The sequence below is a fragment of the Peromyscus eremicus genome, chromosome 6 (assembly GCF_949786415.1).
Source record: "Peromyscus eremicus chromosome 6, PerEre_H2_v1, whole genome shotgun sequence".
Taxonomy (NCBI): domain Eukaryota; kingdom Metazoa; phylum Chordata; class Mammalia; order Rodentia; family Cricetidae; genus Peromyscus; species Peromyscus eremicus.
In genome coordinates, this window is record NC_081421.1 from 58,780,370 (window position 1) to 58,807,191 (window position 26,822).

The window sequence follows — 26,822 nt, forward strand, 5'->3', positions numbered from 1 at the left end:
TCAACTTGAATTCTCCAGTCTGTTATAAAACACTTCAATTCTGGCTATAAAAAAAAGGAATATAAAGTTAACTAGAAGATGAAAATTTAATGTAGTACTACAGTTATAATTACATTTCCAGATGATAAATTATTTAATAATTCAGTAAGTATTGGGGGAGTATGCTAAAAAATAGTTTCCATTTAAGACAGGTTCATGTACTTTATTCCAGACTCAAGTCTTCTAAATTGTGTAGACTGATTACAAATGTAGGAATGTGTAAAAAGAAGACTGCACACTTGTTATACTAACATTCAAGTGTCTGAAACAATAGACGTATTCAAGTTCTATTCAAAAGTTCAAGCCAATTGGAGCTGAAGGGCAAGACCTTGTCTCAAAAGAGTGTCAATCAATGGAGAGACCATCAATCATTCTACCATCCTATAGCATTTCTACAATGAAAGGTAGGACAGCAGAATGCTTCTGACATTTTTACAAACCAAATTATGTATGAAGTATAAATAAATGTTACTGCATAAAAACAGTATGGGATAGAACACTTTAACTTCTAGGAAGTGTTAAAATATTATAATTGAATGTACTTATTTTTTGACATTTATAAAGAGGTAAAAGCCCAAATTAAAAATAAATCAGCAAACAAGAGGAAGAGTACTATAAAAACTAGATGGCCAGGCAGGCAGGATGGCATACACCTTTAATCCCAGCTCTTGGGAGGCAGAGGAGGTTGGATCTCTATGAATTTGGGTCTAGCCTGGTTTACAGAGCTAGAAGGATAGCCAGGGCTACACGAAGAAACTCTGTCTCAAAAAACCCCCAAACACTACATTTACATAAACCTAATTGTTAATAAAAACTAAAGAGCCATCTTACTTACCGTATAACAGAGCATGGGACAACACCACCAGGCATGCCAACATGAATGTGGATAGGGGACATGGGCATGGGTGACAGCATGGAGAGGACATGGATGAGGGACACAGCGGTGGACAAGGATGTGGGGGGGGGTACAGGGACAGGATGATGAAGGGAGAGAAGGTACACATGGCCTCAACCCTACACCAAGAACTACAGGCAACTAAGGAATAGAGAGAGAGGGCGGAACAGTCTTCCCCAGAGGAAAGCACCCTAAGTAGTTATACAAAACCAAATGGCCTGCCCCCAAAACATACATACAAGTAACATTATACAGACAGAGCAGGTTGTATTTATGTATTTAGGAATACACACACACACACACACACACACACACACACACACACACACACACCCCACGACCACCACCAACAACAACAATTAATGAAAACTGAGGCCATGTCTCTTCACAGCAATAAAAATCCTAACTAAGGGGGCTGGAGAGATGGCTCAGAGGTTAAGAACACTGGCTGTTCTTCCAGAGGTCCTGAGTTCAATTCCCAGCAACCACATGGTGGCTCACAACCATCTGTAATGAGATCTGGTGCCCTCTTCTGGCCTGCAGGGATACATGCAAACAGAACACTGTATACATAATAAATAAAATCTTTAAAAAAAAAAAAAAGATTGTATTTAAAAAAAAAAAAAAATCCTAACTAAGACATCACCAAAACTCATACATAGTTATGATTCTCTGTAGGCTTGAGCAGGCTGGGTAATCTTTTTCCTTCTCTCTCACCAAGAACTTTCTTCTAGAACCTCCAGCTGCATCTATTCCAGGTACAAATGGATCATTACATTGACAGAGTCATCTGGGTCTTCTTAAAGATTGTATGACAAAAGAATGCCTCAAAATCCCATTTACACTGGGGTTTGAGGATAAAGCTCAGTGGTACAGCACATGCCATTGGGTTCAATGTCCAGCCCAAACAAACACAACAATGACAATTTTACTAAGAGTTTAGCCAATCACAGCTGGAAAAATGACCTCTCAGAATACTTCTAGTAGCACCCTCACACCCATAACCCCTAAGAGTTATTTTAAATAATCTTACGTGGAGTTCTAGCGACTTCAAACTCAGGTCAGCAAATGCATCTCCAAGTTGCTTTTGAGTATGCACCATCTGGAAGAGCTGTGTTGCCAATGTCTGAGCCAGTTTCAGAATGTTTTCATATTTTTTCTTATTGTCTCTTAATATATCAATCTGAGCTTCAAGTTCGAGGTCCACAGTTCTTGAGCCACGGCCTAGTTTCTCAGATATAATTTGCCGGGTACACTAGAAGTAGAAAGATGTACTTTGTTTAGGAAGAAAACAGAGATTAATAATACAGCAATGCAAAAGACATTACATTGCACGTTCCAATTCTAAACCTCAAGTGAGCTAGTTAGCAGGCTGAATACTGTTCCCCTTCCCAGGACCTAGGAAGTACATTTACAAGCCTGTCTAAAAACTATTGCTAAGCTAAGGAAGTTCTGACATACATCTAGCTACTGTTGTGCAAAGTGACCATTTTTTTCCACACACACACACACACACACACACACACACAAAATGTTCACAAGTAGGCACTTGGGTCCAGATCTAATAAAGAAATGCTTTTTTTTTTTTTTTTTTTTTTATTTCCCACAACTAGGGCAGTAGAAAGAATAAGATACTAATTATGAGGCGAGCTAAGTTTGGACACATTAAATAAACTTTGAAACTGAATTCACAAAGACTACATGAGGTAACTGTACATTTTTTAAGGAAAATCTAAATAATCAAATGAGAGTACTAGAGGATGTCTCAGTTTTTAAAGAAAGTATACAGCTGTTACTCATTTCTCCAATATTTGGCCCCAGGAAGTTTCTTACATAATTCCTGAAACGTTCTGAAATTAAAATGCACAACTGAAGGCTAGGATACATTACACAGCAAGTTTACAAAGAGAATCTAATTTCTCTACCTTTCCTCAAAGGCCCCGAAAATGGAAACTACTTACGTCAAAGGATCAGTTTCCCATGTAAAGAATTTACTTAGGGCGTGGTGGTGCACACCTTTAGTCCTAGCACTATGAGGCAGAGGCAGGCAGAGCTCTGAATTTGAGAGCAGCTGTTCTATCTACATAGCATGTCCCAACCTACCTACCAAGATCTTGTCCTCCTCACCCCTCAAAAAATCATTCAGAAGATAATGGCCTCCAAATGAAGCTAACTTGCTAAAGAGCTGGAAAGTCTAAAAACAAAAAGGAAACACTGACCTATGTAGATCTCCTAACTGAGGAGGGTGGATGAAATGGAATGATACGCAGTCCACAGCATACCAGGAGGCCATACTCTGGCTCCTGAACTGACAAGACAGTCCTGCACTCTGATTATTGAAATGTCACAAAGAGCTCTGCTGTGGTGACAAAACAAACACAAGAGTACAAGGAAAAGAGCAAATTCACAGACGAAAGAAAGGTTATTAAGACAAAACCCAGAAGGAAGCCGAAAAGGGAATCAACAGGGGAAAGCGGCCAGCCAATGAACGAATGGGGCAATACCAACAAGAAAAACAGGCCAGAAAGCTGAAAGAGTCTGGCTTAAAGACAGAAGTGATGGATGTGATGGGGAGAATGCTAATGGCTGTTTCAGAGTTAAAGAACGACTTTAAAATAGTATTTCATAGTCAGGAAAGATGTCAACTCTGAAAGCTTGAAACTAAGAGTCTGTTTATGGGGGATGGGCAGGGCGCAAATGAAAAAGAAAAATATCTCAAACAGGGCAATATAGCAAGACCCTGCCTCAAAGAGGCAGGAAAGCAGGCAGGATGGACAGATAGACTAAAACAAACACACACCAGAAGGAACTTCCAGTTTAGGTCTTGAACCCATCTTCTCGAATTAATTTCCAGTTACTTACTTTCACCTGAAGAAATAGTTGATATTAGGTTAATAAATACAGGTTAATATCTTTAAAAACAAGTTAATACCCTGTTTTAATTAATTTATTTTTATTAGCCTGTTATTGTTTCTTTTCCTAGTCTGTAATAGAATTTTTTGTGAAAATGTTCTTGTTTGTTTTTTAAGGAATGAAGCTCAGTGTGGTCTGAAAGTTACACAAGTGAAAAGAAGGGGAATTCCAAAGAGCCGGCAGCCCCCTCATGCGGCTAGAGAAGCGCGAGAAGACAGACTACTCAAGGAGACTCCAGGGAGTGTGGTGTGGACGGGATCTGCAGACAAAAGCCGTAAGGTAATCAAGTCATAATAAAGTCGGTAAGGCAGGAAGGACATCCCATTCTAGAGATAACGGGGATCTGCTGAGGGAGTTTAAAGGAACAACGACCACATCAGTCCAGAGCATCGGTGGTGACCTGTAACAATAGTCAAATAGTAATAAAGATATGGACAAGGACTGTGACAGCTGGAATAGGAAAGGAAAAGAAAACAAAGGGAGAATCCAGAGGATTTAATGACTGATTAGATATGGAAGATCAACAAGAGGAAGGGATGAGTATTTGCAATTAATAAATAGTTGTATTATGAGAGAACATAAGGCAAGAATCATACACCCCTACCCTTGAGAACAGTGAGGCAAAGACTTTCAAGGAATGAATGCCCCGTGTGAGAAGAATGTAGGCATCACTATTTGCAGACTACCACCAGCATTTCTTAGGTCATGTGATGACATGAACTAAAGGACTTTTGGAAAGGTTCATACAGCAGATTTGGGGCTGGACAGACGGTTCAGTAGTTAAGAACTCTTGCAGGGGGCACCCATATGGTGGCTCATAGCCATCTATAACTCCAATTATCTAAGGTCCTCTCCTGACAGGCACATGGCATACACATGGTGCACATATTTATATGTTGGCAAAACACTCATACACAAAAAATAAAGTAAATAAATCTAAAACAAATTAAGAAAACTTGTTACAGAGTGCTGGCCTAGCATACACACAAGTTCAACTCCCCACATTTCAAGAAAGCTTGTATTTTTAATAGAGGGTTTCAGGTTGTATTTTAAAAGTATTAATTGGAAGAATAATCTCACCCTGCTTTAGTCTTGAGAAGACATGTTAGAGAAAACTGCTGTGTGTAAAAGTGTAGACAATTTTGACTTGCCAACCTCTAGACCCATAGCCAATTCTAAACACAAAGTATTGTGGCTCACCCTGTGGCCTGAGCTGTTGGGATTTTTCATCTTAAGTAAAGTAGTCCATGACTTGTAGCATCTGATCCCCAGTAAAATTCAAAAGTACTAAGTGGATTTGTAGGTTGGACAGTCTGAAATGTATTCAATGTGCCATAGACTTAAAAATTGGCTTTTTTATTTTACTGAGCCCATTAGGGAAATAACCACCAATTACTCCAAAGCAATGCAAACAGCCATGTTGAATTTATAATCTGGTGCTGCCTTTATAGTTAAGAATTATTACAAGATCACAGAGTTTCAGACTTTGGAGAACTAGTGTGTTATAAAATATCAAGAAAAAGTCATATTCAAGCGCATGAGCCTGAAGTCCAGGTAACTCAGGAGGCTGAAGTCAAAGGATCCCTTGGTCCCAGAAAGGGAAGCCCAGACTGGCTAATAAAGTGAGACTGTGTCTCTTAAGGAGAAAATGAATTATCAAAAAGGAAAGAAAGTAAGTACATCTACTATAGCTCTGTAGTTAAAGGTATTCTATGAACTCTCATTTGTGTGTGTGAGACAGAGTTTCCATATACTAGCCTGGAAGTGAGAGGGAGAGGGAGAGGGGAGAGGATGGGAGAGGGAGGAGGATGGGAGAGGGGGGAGGAGGGGAGAGAGGGAGGAGGGGAGAGGGGGGGAGAGAAGAGCGGAGAGGAGGGGAGAGAGGAAGGGAGAGGAGAGGAGGGGAGAGAGGAAGGGAGAGGAGAGGAGGGGAGAGAGGAAGGGAGAGGAGAGGAGGGGAGAGGAGAGGAGGGGAGAGGAGAGGAGGGGAGAGAGGAAGGGAGAGGAGAGGAGGGGAGAGAGGAAGGGAGAGGAGAGGATGGGAGAGGGGAGAGGATGGGAGAGGGGGGAGGAGGGGAGAGAGGGAGGAGGGGAGAGGAGGAGAGAGGGGGGAGGAGGGGAGAGGGGGAGAGGAGGGGAGAGGGGGAGAGGAGGGGAGAGGGGGAGAGGAGGGGAGAGGGGGGAGAGGAGGGGAGAGGGGGGAGAGGAGGGGAGAGGAAAGGAGAGGAGGGGAGAGGGGAGAGGAGGGGAGAGAGGGGAGAGGAGGGGAGAGGAGGGGAGAGGAGGGGAGAGGAAAGGAGAGGAGGAGAGAAGGGGAGGAGGGGAGAGAGGGGAGAGAGGGGAGAGGAGGGGAGAGGAAAGGAGAGGAGGGGAGAGAGGGGGGAGGAGGGGAGAGAGGGGAGAAGAGGGGAGAGGAGGGGAGAGGAAAGGAGAGGAGGGGAGAGAGAAGGGGAGAGGAGGGGAGAGAGGGGAGAGGAGGTGAGAGGAAAGGAGAGGAGGGGAGAGAGAAGGGGAGAGGAGGGGAGAGGAGGGAGAGGGGAGAGGAGGGGAGAGAGGAAGGGAGAGGAGAGGAGGGAAGATGAGAGGGGGAGGGGGAGGGGGGAGGGAGGGGGAGAGAGAGAGAGAGAGAGAGAGAGAGAGAGAGAGAGAGAGAGAGAGAGAGAGAGAGAACACAAACGGAAGAGTGTGAGAGACAGAATCTCCATATGTAACCCTGACTAGTCTGGAAGTTGCAACAATCCTGCCTTGGCCTCCTAGGTGCTGGAATTATAGGCATGCATGCAAGTTGTTTTTTTTGTTTTCTTTTAAACATGTGTATTTTTTGTCAGAGTTAAGTGTTTTAGTAAGTCTTTTTTAAATTCTTTTGTACTAAATTTTAAATTATATGTAAAGATAAATAGTAGAACAAATATTTATGGAACAAAATTTTATTTCCAAATTGCACATCCCTGTTTAGATGGTATTATTTTTCACATCTGTATAAGCATGATAAATATGATAGCGGGAATAACATATAAATGAAAAGTCTTAGACACAGTTAGGGTGGAAATATTTAAAAATCACAAACCTTGTATGTGTTGAGACTCCACTTTCTAACAAGTTCTAACTTTTCCATTGCAGGATTTTTAATTTCATCTGCTAGAATAACTGGTCCACCTTTTGTGTGTGTCCTCTGGCCACCTGCATGAACAGAACAAAAGACAAAAGCACAACCCAGATAAACCTAGGGCATGAGAGAAAAAGTGAAACCTGAAAGTGATGCGTAAACACAAAGAAACGCAAAGGTTCCTGCTGCGTGAAGGACTACAGCCTCCAGAACATGCAGGCTAACTTCCTAGTCACTTACAGATACTGCTGTCCATTAAACAAACACGCGGTTTGTCTCACTTAAAGGAACAAATTCTGCTGCAAACTTACCTGAAAATCAAAAAACAAAGACAACGAATGTCTGGTTGGTCTGAGGAGACTGCTTACTCTGTAAAGTACCTGCCGCACAAGATCCGGGACTCATGTTCAGATCCCTAGCACCCATGTAAAAAGCTGGGTGTGGTGGTGCAGGTCGGTAACCCCAGCACAGATGGTGGCGAGGGGCTCCCTGGAGCTCCCTGGTCAGCTAGCCTAGCTGATTTGATAGGCTGCAGGCATAATGAAAGACACTGGCCTCAAAAAGTAAAGGCAGAGCGTGACGGCGGCGAAAGACAGCCAAGGCTGACCTTGGACGGCACACGCACGTACGCATGCACATGCACACCAAAAATCAGGGTGAGTATAAATTTTCTTCTCCCACTTATTCCAACAGCCAGACTAGCTTTTGGTATAGCTTAACAACAGACATAAGAATCAGAGCAATGTAAAAATAAATAAAATAAAATGTTAATGCCGTACAAAAAGAAATGTTTAGTTTGTTTTTCTGTTTCCTTCTGTTTCATGTTTTGATTTTGGGAGTGTCTCTTTATGTGGCTCAGGTTATCCTTGAACTCTTTAGCCTTAACCTTCCCAATGCTGAGATCACAGGCAAGCACTACTAAACCCAGCTTCCTTTTCAGTATTTTGTTGCAATCTATAAACTGTCTGTATGCAGAGGCTGACAAGAATACACAAGCTTTCCACTTGACCCATTCTCAAGAATAACATGGCTGTCAGAGCTCCCTTTCCGTTTGCAAAGAGGGCAGAGCTGCAGAGCTGAGAGGTCAGAATCACACAAGTGGACCTGTACCAACCAGAGAAAAGAGAGAACGAGTGAAAACAAATTACGTTTTACTGTTTTAGCCTTTACAATCATTAAATTTCAGGCTTGAGATGCAACCTAAATGCTTTGAAATGACAAATGATTTTGATTTCTAGAAAACTGATTTATTGTTAGAGAAAGCAGCAGCAGCAGCCGTAACAGCCAGAAGAGCACACGCCTACAAACACAGAGTGAGCAGTTAGGAAATGGAGTTAGGCTGGCTTCAGCAGGAGGAGGCCCAGTCAGTCAGTACAGCGAATACCTGCAGGAACGGTCAGATCACCTCCTGGATGGGCCAGCTGACTAGCTGCAACCCTGCTGGGAGACAGAACAGATGGCAAGGGCGGCGCTGAGGGACCTGGAAAGGACAGACATTACTGTGAAAATCCACTCCCTCCTCCACGTCAGAACAGAGATCTACTGACAATTCCTTTAACATGGTCAAACACTGCAATTAAGACTACAATTAATATGCTTGCTCTCCTGCAGGAAAAGACCAATAATAAGACAATGCCAGGGGCTGAGTTCTATGGAAACTTATTATTAACCTATCAAAACTAAACAAAGCACTTCACTATGTAAAAGAACTGGCAAGATCATATCTAAACAAATTTCCCTGGAGTCTGGTATTTTCAAAACCAAATCATATAAAAGTCCGGGAGTTGAATGATTCATAGTTTAAGTATATATCTCATAACTTCTCAGTCTTTACTATGAAAAAAAGGCTTAGGTACAGAAAGGAATACAGAAGTGTATTTTAATACTTTTTACAAAAATGTGAATGAAGTATGTCCTTCATAATAACTACAACCTTCATAGGAACTGTTGCCAAATTTTTCCAAACATAAACCAAGTCTGATACAGTGCAGACTACTGCTCTTCGTGTTGGGAATGCTGGGTGCCCAGAGCGACTCAATCACCCTGAGTCATGTTGAAATGCAGAGGCTCAGGCCCACTGAGCCAGGAACTGCAGTACCACAAGATCCCTGGTGAACTCTTAGGTACTGGGAAATTCCAGAACTGGTGCTGTCATGGTTCCCAAGTGATCATGAGAATCATTCCTGGAACTTTAAGAACATATCTGGGACTCTCTTAAGATCCACTGCTTGTCAGTGCGAATGCATCTGCTGTTTTGAAGGTTACTGGTGAGATTTTCAAACAGTCGAGTTTGAGAACAAGAGGAAAGAATGCGATTTTAAGTAAAACACAACTAAGCTTTAAATTCTAATTCTGGGTATGAAATTCTGGTTCTGTCTATCACATAGTGACAGGAACACTCTGACAATTTACTTATATCTCTGAGGCTCTGTAGTCCTCTACAAAGTAAAAACTGTTCCCTATCAGGCTGATGAGGTGGCTCAGCAGGTAGAGGCACTTGCTCCTAAACCTGATGGCCTGAGTCTGGTCCCTGGAATCCATTGAGAAGTAGACAGATGATTCTCACAAACTGTCTTCTGACTTCCACATGCATACACTGTAGCATGCACACCCACACACATATACACACAAAACAAATAAATGCAATTTTTAAAAAGGAATGCTACCGTACATCATTGATCCTAAGGCAACTATTAAATCAGGCAAAAAGAATAATCATTAAAAACATGAGAAATTCTTTCAATATTTAGCTGAGAATATTTTTCTCTACTAATTTGCACATGTGTATCTCTGAGTATCAACGTCGTAAATTTGCAAACACGCATGCATGAGAGCTGCAGGAGGAACCAGGTGCCCTGCTCGATCCCTCTGAACTTTATTCTCTCACTGAACCTGGAGCCAGGCTGGCAGCCGGCAAGCCCCAGTGATCTTGTCTCTATGCACCATTCCCCCATCTCCCCAGCACTGGAATTACAGGCACCAGAAGCCATGCCTGGCTTTTCACGGGTGCTAGATATTCAAATTTAAATCCTCATGTTTGCAAAGCAAGCAAGCGCTCTTACTCACTGATCATCTCTCCAGCTCTAGCTGAGAATATTTTAATGCCTATAATGAACTGTTATTTCAATTACAATCTTCTCCGGTTTTCTGGAAAAAATGTATATCAAATTTATTCGTAACAGGAAAGAATCAATACCCACTTTACATATAATTAACAAGAGATGTATATATCCCATACACACATAAACAAGGTTCTGATGAAGACAGCCTTTAGTGGTAATAGTAAGAAAACCTGCTTACATTGAATTCAAGCATATGACAGACCTAAATAGACTACCACTATCATTTAAAATAGAGAAATCTGTCTCTTTAAATCTATTGAATTACAAAACTTAAAACTTGACTGGCTGATAGAAATCAACTGGCCTGAACACTCACATAAAGTTTATGAGAAATGAGGCTCAGGAGGTTAAACAGTTTCATATGGAGAAGTTCACAATCTACACCACAGGATCTCCATTATCAAATTAAATACAAAAGCTCTATCTACAAGTTACTTGCTGAGTTGAAAGACATTTCAATAGGCTATCCAGTCTAAAAACCATGTTATACAAAGACCATATCTCTATTATCCAAGGCACTGGGTTCCTATCATAAGGAAGTAGTAAACACAAGGAAACAACAGCTAGAGTTCCATGTCTGATGACCTCAAGAACAGAGCTCTGTTGTTCTGGTTATTACAGTCAGTTCATTAATCTCTGTAAGAAATGATGTCACAACACAACATGACATGTGTATAATATATGTAGCAAATGATACAGCTTCCATACTAAAATGGCAACTGATGAGGAGGGATTTCAACTGTCTGCCTTACCTTTAAAGGTACCTTCCAGTTTTTCCATACTGTAAGCCTTTAGACTGGTGTAGTTTAAATTATCCCTCCCAACTAAGTGTGGCTATCCAAAGTGCTAATGCCCACAAAAAGCTCTTAAGAATCCAAAATCTTCAGAGCGAGATCCAGGACAGGCACCAAAACTACACAGAGAAACGGTCTCAAAAAATAAAAATAAAAAATAGAAAAATAAAAAGAATCCAAAATCTTAAAGCTGGACATGGTGTTACACACCTTTATTCCTAGGACCCAGGAGAGGCGCCTGAGGTAGGATTGTGAGTTTAGGCCAACCTGAACTACACCTGACCTTTAAGACCCTCTCTCCCAAAAGAAAAAACAGAAAACAAAAACTTCAGGATCTTGTTAACTAAGTTTAGAGGGATTGGCCAATTTCCTCTCAACAGAAATCAAGGCAGAGGCAATGATTAGAACTCTCAGCAAAGAAAACTCGGGGGCTAAGCCTACGTCCTTGTTAGGAGCTTGGGTTTACTTTTGACGTGTGCTCTTAATGATTCTGCCACATTTTTGTTGTTGACCAGGTTTCAATATTTGTTGCTGTTTTTAAGCTAAATTTAGGTATAACTTTTTAATTTTAGGAAAAAGTAGAAAAGTATATTATTATCTTATAGTAACTGTTCAAGTAATGTCTTTATCAAGTAATGTTTCAGCCTTTTGTCCAGAGAGCTAACCATGACTAATTCCTCTAATACTTTCCCTCAGATTTACTTCCTAAGTTTTCAGCATGTCACTCTTTCCCATGTTCACTTCTATTACCCACTTATCCATGTCTTAAAACACGTGCCTCAAGACAACTGTGCCTTTCCAGTAAATGCTGAGCTAGTGCAAGTATACAGAGTTCTCTCATGAGTACACTGATCAATAATGCATTGTAGGTTAAAACAAGCTTTATAAACTCAATCCAAAGAGATAAATTACTGCCATTAGCACAAAACATACTTGTCATTCCAATCTGAGTATCAGAGTCAGAGTGCATTGATAAATGAAACTAGCTGGCATTTTAATGTTCATGTACTATAGATTATAATGGCCATTTTAGTCCAATTACTCTACAATCCTGTTACTTACAGGGACAAGATCAAATCAAATTCAGACAAATAATTTCATTAAAAATAATTAAAATATCTAAATAACACTTGTTTTTTGTGGTGAGAGACTGAACAGAGCCATTGTATCTGGCATGAGTTCTGGAATGATGGCAGCCAGGCTTTGAAGTAACCTTCTGTAAATAGTCAGGGATTATTATTATTTAAGTTGCTCTTCCTGAAGTATTCACAGAGCCTTTGCATGGCTTGGTCTGGAGACATACCTGGCAAACCAGGAGGTCTCATATGGCTGAGAACTGCTTAGGTATCGGTTCCCTGGGACAACTCCAAGATCGGATAGGAGGCTTCAGTATGTAGAAATTGACTTGCTAAAGTACCTCTTGGGTAACAATAAAGAGGTTTCTGCAAAGTCACTAGTTGAGCTCATCAGGGCCATAAGACACCCTGAAGTGTGTCTCTCTTTGACCGACCGAGTAACTCAGAATACCATGTTGATATTTAAAGTTTGAAATTGGGGCTGGGATATAGCCTAACAGTAGTAGAGCACTTGCCTAATATGTACAATGTCCTGAGTTTAACTCCCAGTACCACAACAATTAATACATAAAATTAATAGGTTGTGATTGATCAAAAAATGGTATCAAATTATGTAAAGTAAGCCAATAAACCATCATAATTTTAGGCATCTAGTCAACCCTTTCAAAGACAAAGAACCCTGCAAGAGAACGCTACACTTCAGAATGCAGCAGAGATTGCATGTGCCTGTCTTGTGAATGCCTACACACACCAGAGGACTCTGGGTGTTCCTTCTTAGATGCTGTTCACCTTGTGTTGTGAGATGGCTTCTCACGGAGCTGACAAGGCTGCTGTCTACACCTCCTGGCTCTGGGGCATACCTGGCATTCTAGCATGGGCTCTAGAGATCAAACTCAGGTCTCCATCTCGTACATCCAGCACTTAACCAACCACACCATCTTCCAAGCCTTAAGACTGTACTTTTTAGTTTAGATTAAACACACACACACACACACACACACACACACACACACACACACACACACATTTATTGTAGGAGGGGTAGGCAATCATGGTGCACATGAGGAGGTCAGAAGACAGCTTGCAGAAGTTAGCTCTCTCATTCCATGATGTGGGTCTCAGAAACAGAACTCAGGGTGTCAGGCTTGGTGGCAAGTGCCTTTACCTGCCGAGACATTTCATTGGCCTCAGACTCTATTTTTTAACGACCATGTCTTACTTTTTGTTTTCAAGAGCTTTACAAATATATACTGCTAAGATCCTGACATATCTCAGGAGGCACAGGCAGGAGGATTGCTGAGTTTGAGGCAAGCCTGGTCTACAGAGCAACAGGACAGTTAGGTTTACATAGAGAAGTCCTGTCTGGTCTTGAAAAGCCAAAAACCAAGAAAAAAGAAGACACTACCACATTTGCTTCCTTTGTACAGCTTTACTTTTTAAAACACAAGCGGAAGGAAACCAGTGTCACTAAGCAGATCATTCACTCCCCAGCTTACAGTACAGAATGCAACATTGGATCACCCAGAAGGTCTTTTTCCAAGACCCATGCAGCCAAGAATATATTCAAAATCTCAACTGTCCTTGAGATTTTATAAAGAGATGGGCAATCATATGATAAAAAGATAGATTAATGTTATCTGTAAGAGGACTAAGTACTGCCAAGACAAGGAGATCTACTGTATGAAACCACAACATTAAAACAATTAATACACTTCACACTAAAAATTAACTATAGCTACTTAATTAGCTCTAGATCCAAATGTCTGGTGGTTTTCTTCTACTCACTTAAAAAAAAAAAAAAAATCCCAGGGAACATCACAGAAGAGTGGGGTGGGGACTAGGGTCAAACAGTACCTTCTGGATAGGACAGGATTGGGACATTCATCAATTCTGGCAGTTGTTGCCTACACAAAACCTAACCAGCCAACATTTTAGCATGAAGGGGAGGGGGCTCATGAGCTCTAACCCCTAGCTATGGGCGGTTGATGCTGGGGAAGGGACAGTCCAAAGTCTTCAGACTGTGGGCCCTGGCAAGTTGACCATGCACCAGTGGATGGTCCCACACCCATGTGTATATGGGCAGCACATTCTGGACTAAGTGTTTTTGTTCGTCTGTTTGTTTTTATAAAGGCGAAGTTGGGAGAGGGTGACGGGGATCTGGGAAAGTTAGGATAAGGAGTAAGGGGAGAAGATGATCAAAATCTATTATATGCATGTATGAAATATCAAAGAATTAATGAAAAGTATTACACTAAAAACCCACTGAGAAAGTTATAGGCAAGGTCATGAACAAAAGATTTTCTCTTTGCATTAAATATAGATATATATCTGCATATACATGTGCATATACACACACTTCTCAGATTGTGTTCAGGAAAAAGTTATGGCAAGTCTAATTGCCTGTCCTTAAAAAGGCTGTTTACGAGACTGGCCTTTGTCCAGATCCTGGCAAGCTGACTTAAAAAAAATTTCCTCCAGAAGGCTTGGGCTCAGGTCCTAAATTGTTCACACAAACATTGTGGTTGAGGTTTAGTTAAGTCTAGAATATTGATGGTGCTCACAGGAAGTCTGTGTGTGGAGTCCTAATAAAAGTCCTATACACTAAGTGCTCAATGAGCTTCCCTCAGTAGCCACACTTTAGGTACATTGTCACAACTCACAATGAAAGAGCTAAGTAGTCCTTGTGCACTGGCACTAGAAGACCCCTGAAGATGTTGCCTTACTGACTGCTTGTAGTTGTCCCTGGAATACGCCACAATGTGAATATCAGCTGAGACCGAACATCAAGATGATCTTGGAGATCTCCTATATGGCAGGCACAGGAAAATAAAAGCTCCATTTTCTTATTTTTTTTGAAATATGTAATCTGTATTTATATAAATCAATACAGTTACAATTTTTGTGGTTACAACCAAAAGTATCTAAGTTAACCCTTGAAATAATTTTAGAGCTTGATTTCACAATGTTTTAAAGTGATTACTAGAAAGTGTTCCCAAGTAGTAACCTGAAGGGGTGTGCATGAGTGGCAGGACATGCGCCTAGTGTGTGAGGCACAGGCTGCACCCTGGAAGGGTAAGAAGTAAAAGTATACTGATATAGTCATATAAAGATTGGTGAAATCATTCTTAAATTATTTAAATTGAAGAGAAAGATAAGATTGTTTATGATCGCTTTTCATCACAGAATTAAAGAGCTCAACTGTTGTCTTCTTTAACGGAAGCTGCACTTAGTGAACCTCCCCTCTTCCATTTCAGCCGTCTTTACAATATGCAAGATCTTACCTTGCGATGCTCCTGCTTCAATAACCCCCTCTTTGGTACTGTCAAAGCCATGAGATGTAATTTGAGTTTCTGAGAGTCCAAGTCCAGATGGTAATGAACGCTTCAAATCCTTAGTAACATTGGAATAAAAGAAAAAAAAAAAACTTGGTAAAAGATCTCACATCACATAATATTTCAGAATTGTACCTTTAACTACATTTTATGATATTTTCTCTTTCTACAGATTATCCTTAAATTGACATGGCATTCTGTGATGATCAAATACAGCAAGATTTGCTATTAGGAGCTACAATGTATGCCAAATACAACACACCTTTACACTGATCACAGTTTAAGGTATCGGGACATAGAAGGCTGGAGAGATGGGAATGAGGGTAAAGCAGGATGCATCTCAGTCTAACTAAGACCCTTGTGGAGGAGGAGCAAGAAACTCTGGGCAGTCATGATCACGTTATTGTCAAAGCAGGGAGGGCAGCAAGGAAGCTTCAAGGGCCAAATGCAGCTAAAGTCTCCAATGAGAGGTGGGGGAGCAGGAATTAGAAGAAGGCCAGATAAAATAGGAAGTTTAATTCTTTTTTTTTTTGGTTTTTTCGAGACAGGGTTTCTCTGTGTAGCTTTGCGCCTTTCCTGGAACTCACTTGGTAGCCCAGGCTGGCCTCGAACTCACAGAGATACGCCTGGCTCTGCCTCCCGAGTGCTGGGATTAAAAGTGTGCGCCCCCACCGCCCAGCGGAAGTTTACTTCTAATTGAATTAAAAAATGAGTTCTGAAGAGTAGATGTGCTTGATTTGGTGAAAAAACTAATTTAAGAATAGTAATGTGACACATGTAAGGACGGCTTAAAAGAGTTAGAAGCTGAAGTCAAGACCAATCATAAAGTGGAGACCATTATACCTCATCTAAGGCCAATCTAAAGATAGAGAAGTAGAACCCCCTCCCCCACAAAATGAAATTCAGGAATAAGTAAAATTAAAACATGATGAAAATCTGCTGCACATTCAGTATCACAGTAAGTGGGATGGATATCTGCTATATACAACTGGCATCGCAGACCATTTGAAGTTAACTTTCATGAACACAGCATGACAGGCAGGAGTGATGTAAGTCAGTGGTAAACACAGCTGATTGATTGTCAGCAGCTCTCTCTATTCTGCTACTGGATAAAAATACTGTGGCACAGGTTAAGTGACATCTGTGACAACATGATTTGCAGACGGCATGTGGAATGCTTGCCGAAGAACTTTCTGAATCCTGAGACTCCTCTAGGTCTTAAATGTACCCATTAAGGTTTTCTCGCTCAAGGCATTAGCAAGCCTCAACTCATTTTCTTGAATTTTTCCACTGTTACCAATGTGGAACTTGGCAACATATACAAAGTGGCCAAAATATAATTAATATGCTAAGTTTATCATCCTTACACTTCTGGGGAAAAGCATTTGCTCCACATCTATTTTGAGAACTGAGAACATTTCCTGAGGACAGACTTCTATGGAACTCTCTTCTCTGGTGACTAAACATGAACTCGTGCCTTTCTCTACATTGAGATCACCTCTCAAGGAATCCTAGGTGCTGTGGGATGGTCTGTATGTCAAATGTGTGCTCTGAATGGTCAATAACTAAAACACTGATTGGCCAGTGGCCAGGCAGGAAGTATAGGCGGGACTAACAGAGAGGAGAATAGAGAGAACAGGAAGATGGAGAGAGACTGCCAGCTGCCGCCATGACAAGCAGCATGTGAAGATGCCGGTAAGCCACGAGCCACGTGGCAAGGTATAGATTTATAGAAATGGATTAATTTAAGATATAAGAACAGTTAGCAAGAAGCCTGCCATGGCCATACAGTTTGTAAGCAATATAAGTCTCTGTGTTTACTTGGTTGGGTCTGAGTGGCTGTGGGACTGGCGGGTGACAGATTTGTCCTGACTGTGGACCAGGCAGGAAAACTCTAGCTACACCTAGGACTCCATTAAGATTGAGTACCTGGGTCTAAAACCCGATGAATGGCTATACCACTAATGTCCTTAGTGTAACTCTAAGCATTTAAAGAAATGCAAGATTTAAAATTTATTTTTATTCTAGAGACAGGACTTTGCTATTCCACCTCATGTTGGCCTTGAACCTGCAACCCTTCTACTTCAGCCTCTGGAGTGCTGAAGCTATACTTGTGTCACTATATCTGGCTTACTAAACACACAGGAATTGAAGCTATTCCCACCTGGGGATATGCTTATGATTATCCTTTTATACTCTGCTAAACCAATTTAATAACTGAAATATTAAAATTCTCTTTCTCCCTTTCTCTCCCCCTCTCTCTCTCTCTCTCTCTCTCTCTCTCTCTCTCTCTCTCTCTCTCTCTCTGGGGGGGGGGGTTCAAGACAGGGTTTCTCTGTGAGCCCTGGCTATCCTGGAACTCACTTTGTAGACCAGGCTGGCCTTGAACTCACAGAGATCTGCTTGCCTCTGCCTCCCAAGTGCTGGGATTAAAGGTGTGCACCACCACCGCCTGGCTTAAATACATTTTTAAGATTTCCCCCAGATCCTAACTTCCCAATAACAGAAAACTAAATATGCACCAATTGACTTCATACTGTTTTCATAGCATCTGTAGGCTGTATATAAACCTAAACTTTTCCCTTACTGTAATAGTGATTGTATGCTTTACTTTTTTTTTTTTTTTTTTTTTTTTGGTTTTTCGAGACAGGGTTTCTCTGTATAGCTTTACTTTTAAGGCATCTCTGCTTAGTTTTGAAACACTCTGTTCTACTTAAATCAACCTTAAATCTCGTAACTTTCTAGCTAGACCAGTAACTGAGTGATTTATCACAATACATTAGGTGGAGGGAGCATGTCTGGGACAGTTTCTTAATCCTGCAGTCCTTAACCCTGGCATTTCACCACACTAGTGTCTTCACTGGTATTATAACAAGGTGTGTCTCAAGTGATTTGTTACTAATAACGCCTAAAACAAAAACATTTATCAACTTCTGTGTGAAGAATATTTATATTGTGGTAGAGTCGAGGTTATCTCTACATTATAATATGCTTTCTAGACTGAGAGATGCAGGCAGAATACCTCAGAAAGAAAACAAAACTGTTCAGCACTTTGGTTATCAGTAAAGAGTTAGTTCTGATACCAAGTGGATTTATTACTTTAAAAAATAATAGCAATAATCAGTTTGATGTAATGGCTGCAACATTTGCTCTGAGGTCCAGTCAGATAAGCCTACACTGGGAACCTGGCTTAGTCACTTAATCACCATGTGATCCCAGACAGCTTCTCTAACTTGTTGAGTTTCTTTATTATAAAATGGAGATAATTGAGGGTTAATAATGCTTACTTCAGAGACAACACACAAAGAGCATGTAGGACAATATCCTCTTGCATTAATTTATAAACAGAACTCTGTTGAATGTTTGAAGTGGGATCAATAGAAGATTATATATGTTTCATATAATTTAGGATGAGTGATTTTTACTTTAAGAATGACAAAGACAGTACAAGACACCAAAGTCATTAATGTATCTCCTTATCATCCTCACAAACATGGAATTATAAGCACTCATCCTTGACCCATCGTTAAGTAATACACTTAACAATGCCATCTTAATTATATTAGGGCATGCCTATATTTAAAACTACCATATAATTAACTTCTAATATTCACTGACTCCACATAAGACACCTACAAAGAGCTTTTAAGTCTGAGCTTGGAGTTTTAGAACGTTGCACACCAGCTGCTTGGGAGTCAGAAATAGGGCACACTTGAGCCCAGGGGTTTGATGGCAAGAACACCCCTCAAAGATAAAATGATAAATGAAAGCACACACAGAATATAAAGTGATAATATATGTAACAGAAACTGCCTATGAATACAAAAATATAGGAAAGTCAGTCTTTCAAGGGTAGGCATTCATTTCATACTAAAAATAAGAAATGTATAGAGAGCAAACAAAAGAAGAGGAAGAGGCAGATCATGAATTTCAATAAAAGTAACTTAATTCATAGGGATGCCACTGAGCTATATCTTCTACATATGTTTTAGAAATCCTTTCTTTATATTTTCCCTTTCCCATACAGTATAGTATTAAAATTTAAAGACTCAGAACTCACTTTTTTATTTATTATAATTTTCTGCTATTTTAACATCCCTATTTAATTTGACACAAGTCATCCAGCGTTATCCATTTCATTTCCACAGTCTCCCGATTTTTTTGTTCACTTGTATAAATCATAACTTTTTAGAGACGTATCTTTCAGTGAAGATAAACTCACCTTAGGAAAAATACGAGGACTTAAAAACAATCTAATCACATTCAAATGTCACTGATGCTTAATTTGGACTGCCACCTTGGTTCCTAGGAATTTCAGCAGAAGGGTTTTAACAAAATTCCCTGGGTGTCAAGGGATATAAAAGCACAAAGAAGAACTGAAGTATCTCTGAGACACAGGTTGACATCTCTAATCCAAATTCCCCAAATACGAAATGACTTCAAAAATCATAAACTTCTTTAGTACCAACAAGCTAAATGTTCCCGACCTGACTTCTCTAAAGGGTAGGAATGAAAACACAGGTGCATGGAAATCTCACACAAAATGGCCTTCAGGTTATATGCATAAGGAATACAGGAAACACAAATGAATGCAATGAGGAGACTCGATCCTCAAGACTGTGTGTGTGTGTGTGTGTGTGTGTGTGTGTGTGTGTGTGCGCGCACGCACACACAAATATTTCCAAATCTAAACCTCTGGGCATATCTTCCAAGGAGTTCCCAGATTTGTTAAGTGAGGTGTGAAGACTCACAGGTAATGTGGTGGCATCATTCTGTGGTTAGGGTCTCACACTGATTTTTTAAAAAAAGGAAAATGAGCCAAGCACCAGCATCCATCGCTCTCTGCTTCTTGACTGTAAGTGCAATCTGACTAGCTGCCTCAAGATTCTGCTGCCATGACTTCTCTGTACTGACAGACTGTACCCTAAACTGTGAGCCCAAATAGATACTTCCTTCCTAGACCAAGCACCTAACATGAGCAGCATACAAAGTGTATACACAGGTACACTGGGGCAGCTGAACTTGCCTGAAAGCACATTAGTCACATGAATCATTTTCTTATAAAAGAACACTGTGTAAATTCTCACAAAGAAATAGTAGAGTGCTGGGTATAAGGTGAAGTAGTAGGGACTACATAGATATGATAGAGATCTCTGATTATATACACTTTTAAATGACAGAAACGCCATCTACCTTATTACCAATGGCCTCCTGCCTGACCATGTTAGTACTTCATGGTGGCCAGGGTTCCTTGACTCAACAAGCAACAATCCTTCAAGAAACAAAGCTCTTGTCATTATACAGAAAAAGTGCAACATTTGAACTGAAGTGGTACAAAATTCTGCAAAGGGACTAGTAGCTTGATGGTACAAAACAATTGGGGATGTAAGAGAGGAACGGGTAACTTGCGAGATAATACTCAAAAGTCGGAGCGTGTCAACTTGTCTATGGGGGGGGTATATTTCCTAAAGTAATACAATATAGGCTCACAGTGTACAAAATTTTCAAATGTGTCTTTTGCACATAATTTTTTTGTGCTTAGTTATAAGGTATTGCATAGCTTAGTAACTTGTTGAATATGTGTGACTATTTATTTCTATTTTTACAAAGTCTATTTCAGAAATAATTAGTTCATTCATAACCAACACTAAATCCGCACTTTACATTTTCATGTTGCTGACATTCAATTCAAACCTTAAAATGGCTTAAGTCTCAACTCTACTGAAACAATAGGTCAATACTGAAGTACTTAATACACTTAAAAATAATTTTCAATTAGCCTACAAGCAAATATGATACTTTAACAAAAACTTCAAATGAGGTTCCCATGTATTTTTAGTACATTTTAAATAATACAAAATCAGACTATTTAGATTTCACAAAGCTGTGAAGGAGTGTTCATTTTAAGCCATGGGAACTTGTCTCCATTTTGCATATTTTAATACTGGTTAGAAAATGAAAGAATGCAAGTTTTTAAAAGTTTCTTTTTTTTTTGGTGTGTATGTGTGTCTGTCTGTCTGTGTGAGTGGCTGTGAGTGTGTGTCAGGGTGCCTATGGACGGTAGGAGACACCTAGGAGCTCTCAGAGCTGTAGTTACAGGCATCTGTGAGCTGTTGACAAGGGTGCTGGAATCCAAACTTTAGTCCTCACATAGAGCAGCCAGAGCTGAGCCCTTTCTTCAATCTCAAAATGAAATTTAAAACCTAAATCCCGGCCGGGCGGTGGTGGCGCACGCCTTTAATCCCAGCACTCGGGAGGCAGAGCCAGGCGGATCTCTGTGAGTTCGAGGCCAGCCTGGACTACCAAGTGAGTTCCAGGAGAGGCACAAAGCTACACAGAGAAACCCTGTCTCGAAAAACCAAAAAAAAAAAAAAAAAAAAAAAAAAAAAAAAAAAAAAAAAAAAAAAACCTAAATCCCCAGTTTCAAACTTGGCATAACTAGCTATTTTTGAACAACAGTATGAAACAAGCATATCTAAGAACACAAAGTATTCAACAAATGTTTTAAAATCGACACCCTTGATGATGTGCGTGATACTGGAACACGTGAGGAGAACTGCAGCAGAATTACTTGTCTCTTATTCTGCTAAAAGGAAAATATTAATGAGGGAATATTTCTCAACCAACATAGTGCATCCTTCAAGTATTTTATGAACTATAGCAGCTCCTTCTCTTGTTTCCTTACACTATATTCTGATTTCCAATTGTCTACCTTTAAACAGTCTGGTGTTCATCAATGGTTCTACTTTCTCTACCAGAGCCTAGGTCTTACCTCTCTTGTCTTGGTGACTATTCTTGTGTTCCTTGTCTCTTGTCCTGTCAGCCCTGCAATGGAATCTTTACACTGTAGTGAGAAACAACTTTCTTTGCCCTTCTCCCCCAACCCCCACCCTCTTTTTTCACAGGTCTGACTATGCATCCATAGAGTGACCTTGAATTTGCTAAGAAGTCCAGGCTCACTTCCAACTCACGATCCTTCTGCCTCTGCCTCCCCAGTATTTGGGATCTAAGGTGTGTACCACCATGTTCAGCTCAGACACAACTTTCTAAAATGTGAATGTGGTTGAGATAACCCACTTTTATACTTTTTGTGGCTCTGCATTGCCTTTTACATAAGTTAGTTTCTTAACATGGCTATAAGATTTTGCAGGGACTACAGTCCACGTTATCTATCTGTGTCATTTCTCATACACTTTATGCACCCCCCGCCCCCAACACACACACATTCTCTACTTTGGCCACGTGACCTGCCAATCCTACGGTCTCTATACCTTCTTCAGACTCTTTACTGGTGCTTCTGAAGGGAATACTCCTCAGCCTTCTTCATCTGTCTATCTTATCTTTCAGCTCTCAGTTTGATCAGCAATTTCTCGGGCAATATTTCCTCTAACCATATATAAGCATGTTTTATTTGACCAAGTCTATCATTTTTTCCACACATTATTAAAAAAAATCAACAAAGACTACATATTCACAAAAGCAAACAACAGCCCAAGCAGCACAATTAAGGGCACATGATGCAGTCAATCTGAAAGTATAATACCCCCCCACCCCCCCACCCCCGGCCACCAGATCTAGAAGCCTTAGTTCTAGGTCAGCTCTCATAAAAGTAAGCATTCATTCATAAAATATTTACTGAATACCTCTATTACACACCTAGCATTTTTTGAATAAGGATTCTTACCCCTCACTGCAATTATGACCAAATCACATGGGCTTCTGGAATAGCTATGTAATGCTAGTAACTCCACCTGGACATCCAGGATCCTCTGCCTGTTGTAAAATAAAGCAGCGAGAGCCAAAGGTCTCTAAGAAGTTCCTACTGAACTAGTTAGTATTCTGTAATTTAAGTTCTGAAGACCCTAGATTATACCCCCTAAATTTAAATGGAAATTTTGAAAGTTTAGTATATGTATAATTTTCTAAGGACTTCTGAACTATATGTTTTTGTTTGGGACATTCCACAGGAAAAGTTCCATTTCAGCTATATCTAACAAGGAAATTTCCCTAATCTGACAGTTACAGCTGAATTGACAAGAAGTTTCAACTGTGTATACTCATGTTTGCTTCTCTTTAATTCAAGGTACAACTTGCAAATGTCTAGTCATTATTTAACAAACATGATAATAATATGCATCATATTTCATTTTTGCTATTTTGTTGTTTTCTGTTGTTTCAAAACAGTTTTATATTTTCCAGCCTGGCCTTGAACTTACTGTGTAGCAGAGAATGACCCTGACCCTACAACCTCCACCCCCTAAACTGAGATTAGCAGGTTTATACCTCTTCACCGTTTAGTAGTTTTTAACAGCATCCATAGTAAATAATATACAGCTCAGAAGTTGAAGAGTAACCTGACTTCTGTGAAGATTAAACTGTAAAGAACAAAAAACTGTTTTACTTAGAAAAAGCATAGTATCTTTACTGAGGGATGGAGGGAGCGCCTGAGATACGCCTGAGATACCACAATCACTGTCGCCCTATCACTGGAGGTACTTATACGTGAGCCAAGGACTACAGTGCTGGGAAAGGAGTTTCTAATGTTGGCATTTCCATTATAATCTCTACAGACATGTGAATGTGGAGGACTGTCTCTCAGAGCAGGCTAAAGAAGTCAGATTAAAAACACAAACATCTGCAGTGAGAAACAAAAACATCCACTTCGATGGCTGTTACAATTTCATTGCTTGTGCCACAGTGACACCTGCTGGCTAAACAAATCATTGCAACTCAGGAAGTCACCACTTGGAGTTCAGGTGACTATACTTTTAAAGTAACATGGCTACTATGTAAAAGGTGCTACAAAATTTTAAATGAACAGACATGAGGGAAGAAGTATGTATGTATTTCTGAAATCTTTTATGAATCCAGACACATGAGACTGTTTTACTATTCCATAAATATCTATAGTCTAATACCAGTCAATACATTTGACACTTCGTCCTCTATAAAATTTCATCTTTATTAAAAGAAAAGATTCAAGGTTAAACCGAACTTCCTGTTCATTAACTAGGAAAATGAAATGAGAAAGTGACTAATGTTTAGGTTAACATATGCCTAATATATCTTGAGTATAAATATATTGGCATACAGTCAAAAGATGCTTTTGAACTATTGTTTCCACTCTTGAGGAAAGGCACACAACTAAGATTAATTTTAATTAAAGGATACCAAATATATAAGAGACCCATTGTCTTAGTTAGGGTTTCTATTGCTGTGAAGAGACACCATGACCGTGGCAACTCTTATAAGGAAAACATTTAATTGAGGGGGCTCACTTACAGTTTCAGAGGTTCAGCCCATTATCATCATGGGGAGCATGGCAGCATGTGGTGCTGGAGAAATAGCTGAGTGACCTACATCTTGCAGGCAACAGGAAGCCAACTGAGACACTGAGAGGGATACTGACCATAAGAAACCTCAAAGCCAGCTAGGCCATACCCACTCCAACAAAGCCACACCTCCTAATAGTGCCACTCCCTGTGAGATTATGTGGCCAATTATATTCAAACTACCATTATACATGACACACACATTTTCACTAAGAGCAGGTACAAACAGAAACAAGCATTATGGTGTTGAATTTCTTTATGGGGTGAGGTAGATATTATTGCTTCTCTGGGGGCATCACCACTAATAAAGTTCACACCGAATATGGAGAGGTCTCCAAGACAAACACCTTTTTCCTTTCACTGTCTTCTCAGATGAAGTGAAATAACATCATAGGACAATACCCAAAAAGGGGAATTTGATAGTAACAAAGAGTAAACTTTCAAATCAGCAAGTTACTTGCTTTAACTGCATAAGGAAAGTACTTCATCAGCACTACTCAAAGGCAAGACTCTTAAGATCCATTAAAGGATTTAATGTACAAAGTAACCCTGAAGAAGAACTCTCACTGGAGCAATGAGCTGCCAGATATCCAGGTTGGAACTGGTAGTTTTACCCATCTTCTGTATCACAATGAGATAACATGGTGCTCTTTCAAGGACAGACCAAGAAATAAAGCAGAGTTCAAAACCAGAGCCACATAAATGACCTAGATTAATATTAATAGCAAAAGCCCATAGTAGAAGAGTTCCCTGTCTATTTAAAATTTTATAATACTTTTTATTTAATATATAGTCTATTTAGTCTATACTTAGTATATTTAAAATCTATTTAGTATATATTTGAAAGCATAAAGTCTCACATAAGATCAAATTTATTAATATATAATTTACAAAACTGTATAATAAACTGTAAAGTATCCATGAGTAATAATGTACTGTGAAATAACTACAACCAAGCTAATTAACATATTAACATATCTATCACCTTACTTAGTTGCGTGTGTGAGCACGTGTGTGTGCACACGTGTGTCTTGAAGTGCCCTAGATCTTAGCAAATTTCAAGTATATAATACACTATTAACTGTGCTATGCATTGTGTCTTCAGAACATACTCAAAATCTAAAACTAACTGCCACCTTGACCAGCACCTGCCCATTCTCCCCATCCACTTTCCTATTCTTTTCTATGTTTGGAGGGTTTTAAAAATAACAACAAGCCGGGCAGTGGTGGCGCACGCCTTTAATCCCAGCACTCAGGAGGCAGAGGCAGGCGGATCTCTGTGAGTTCGAGGCCAGCCTGGTCTACAAAACGAGTTCCAGGAAAGGTGCAAAGCTACACAGAGAAACCCTGTCTTGAAAAAAAGAAAAAAGGGGGAAAAAAAGAAGAAGAAAAAATAACAACAAAAAGAGACTCTCACTACACAAAATGAGATCATACATATTCCCTTTCTGCATCTGGCTTATCTTACTTAGCAGAGATATCTTCCAAGTGCTATCACAAAAGGCAAGACTCACATTCCTTCATTCTCATATTTATATTCTCCCTCACCATTTCTCTCTCTTTTGTTTGAGACAGAGATTCACAATGCCGCTTAGACTGGCCTAGGACTCTGAGTCTCAAGCATCAGTCCTCTGTTTTTCTTATTTTAATGATAGATGATATTCCTTTGTGTGTATATACATATGTGCTTGTGCACAAAGCTATCTGTATCTGCCCCTGTTCAACCATAACAGATACCTAGGTTATTTCTGTATCCCGGCTACTGAGAACAGCACTAAACAACTGTAATTTTATTTCTTTTGAATATACACCCAGAAATGAGATTGTCTCTTTTCTACTTCTACTATCCTAGAACTGTTCTGTTCTTAATTTTTCAACGAATCTCTATACTGTCTTTTCTTTCTTTCTTTCTTTCTTTTTTTTAAATAGCTGTTTACATTTCCATTATGGTGGTTTAAATGAGAATGGCTTGGGAAGGATTAGGAGGTGTGGCCTTCTGGGAGAGGTGTGTAACTGGGGACAGGCTTTGAGATTTCAAAAATCCCACACTGTTCCCAGTTAGCTCTTTCTGTCTCCTACTTATGGATAAGGATATAAGCTCTCAGCTACTGCTCCAGCACCATGTCTGCCTGCCTGCTGCCAGGCTCCCTTCCATGATGATTATGGATTCACCCTCTGAAGGCCAATAAACTCTTCTATAAGCTGCCTTGGTT

General features: G+C 40.0%; 1 protein-coding gene and 1 long non-coding RNA gene across 5 annotated transcripts in view; one reads left to right on the plus strand and one right to left on the minus strand.

Moving 5' to 3' along the window:
- The window catches only part of Arfip1 (ADP ribosylation factor interacting protein 1), an 85,999-nt gene that overhangs the window by 28,774 nt on the left and 30,403 nt on the right, over positions 1 to 26,822 (minus strand). For 2 of the 4 annotated variants that reach the window (XM_059265547.1, XM_059265546.1), the window contains 4 exons: positions 15,227 to 15,335; positions 8,338 to 8,433; positions 6,915 to 7,027; positions 1,968 to 2,189 (listed from right to left, as the gene is read on the minus strand). In XM_059265547.1, the coding sequence (XP_059121530.1) occupies positions 1,968 to 2,189; positions 6,915 to 7,027; positions 8,338 to 8,433; positions 15,227 to 15,335 (540 nt within the window). Of the gene's footprint in view, positions 1 to 1,967; positions 2,190 to 6,914; positions 7,028 to 8,337; positions 8,434 to 15,226; positions 15,336 to 22,049; positions 22,103 to 26,822 lie in introns of all 4 variants that reach the window. The other 2 variants (XM_059265549.1, XM_059265548.1) reach the window with 2 other exon arrangements.
- On the plus strand, positions 3,351 to 7,342 carry LOC131913125 (uncharacterized). The gene is made up of 3 exons (XR_009379820.1): positions 3,351 to 3,838; positions 3,964 to 4,126; positions 6,968 to 7,342. It is a non-coding gene; the product is annotated as an uncharacterized LOC131913125 (long non-coding RNA).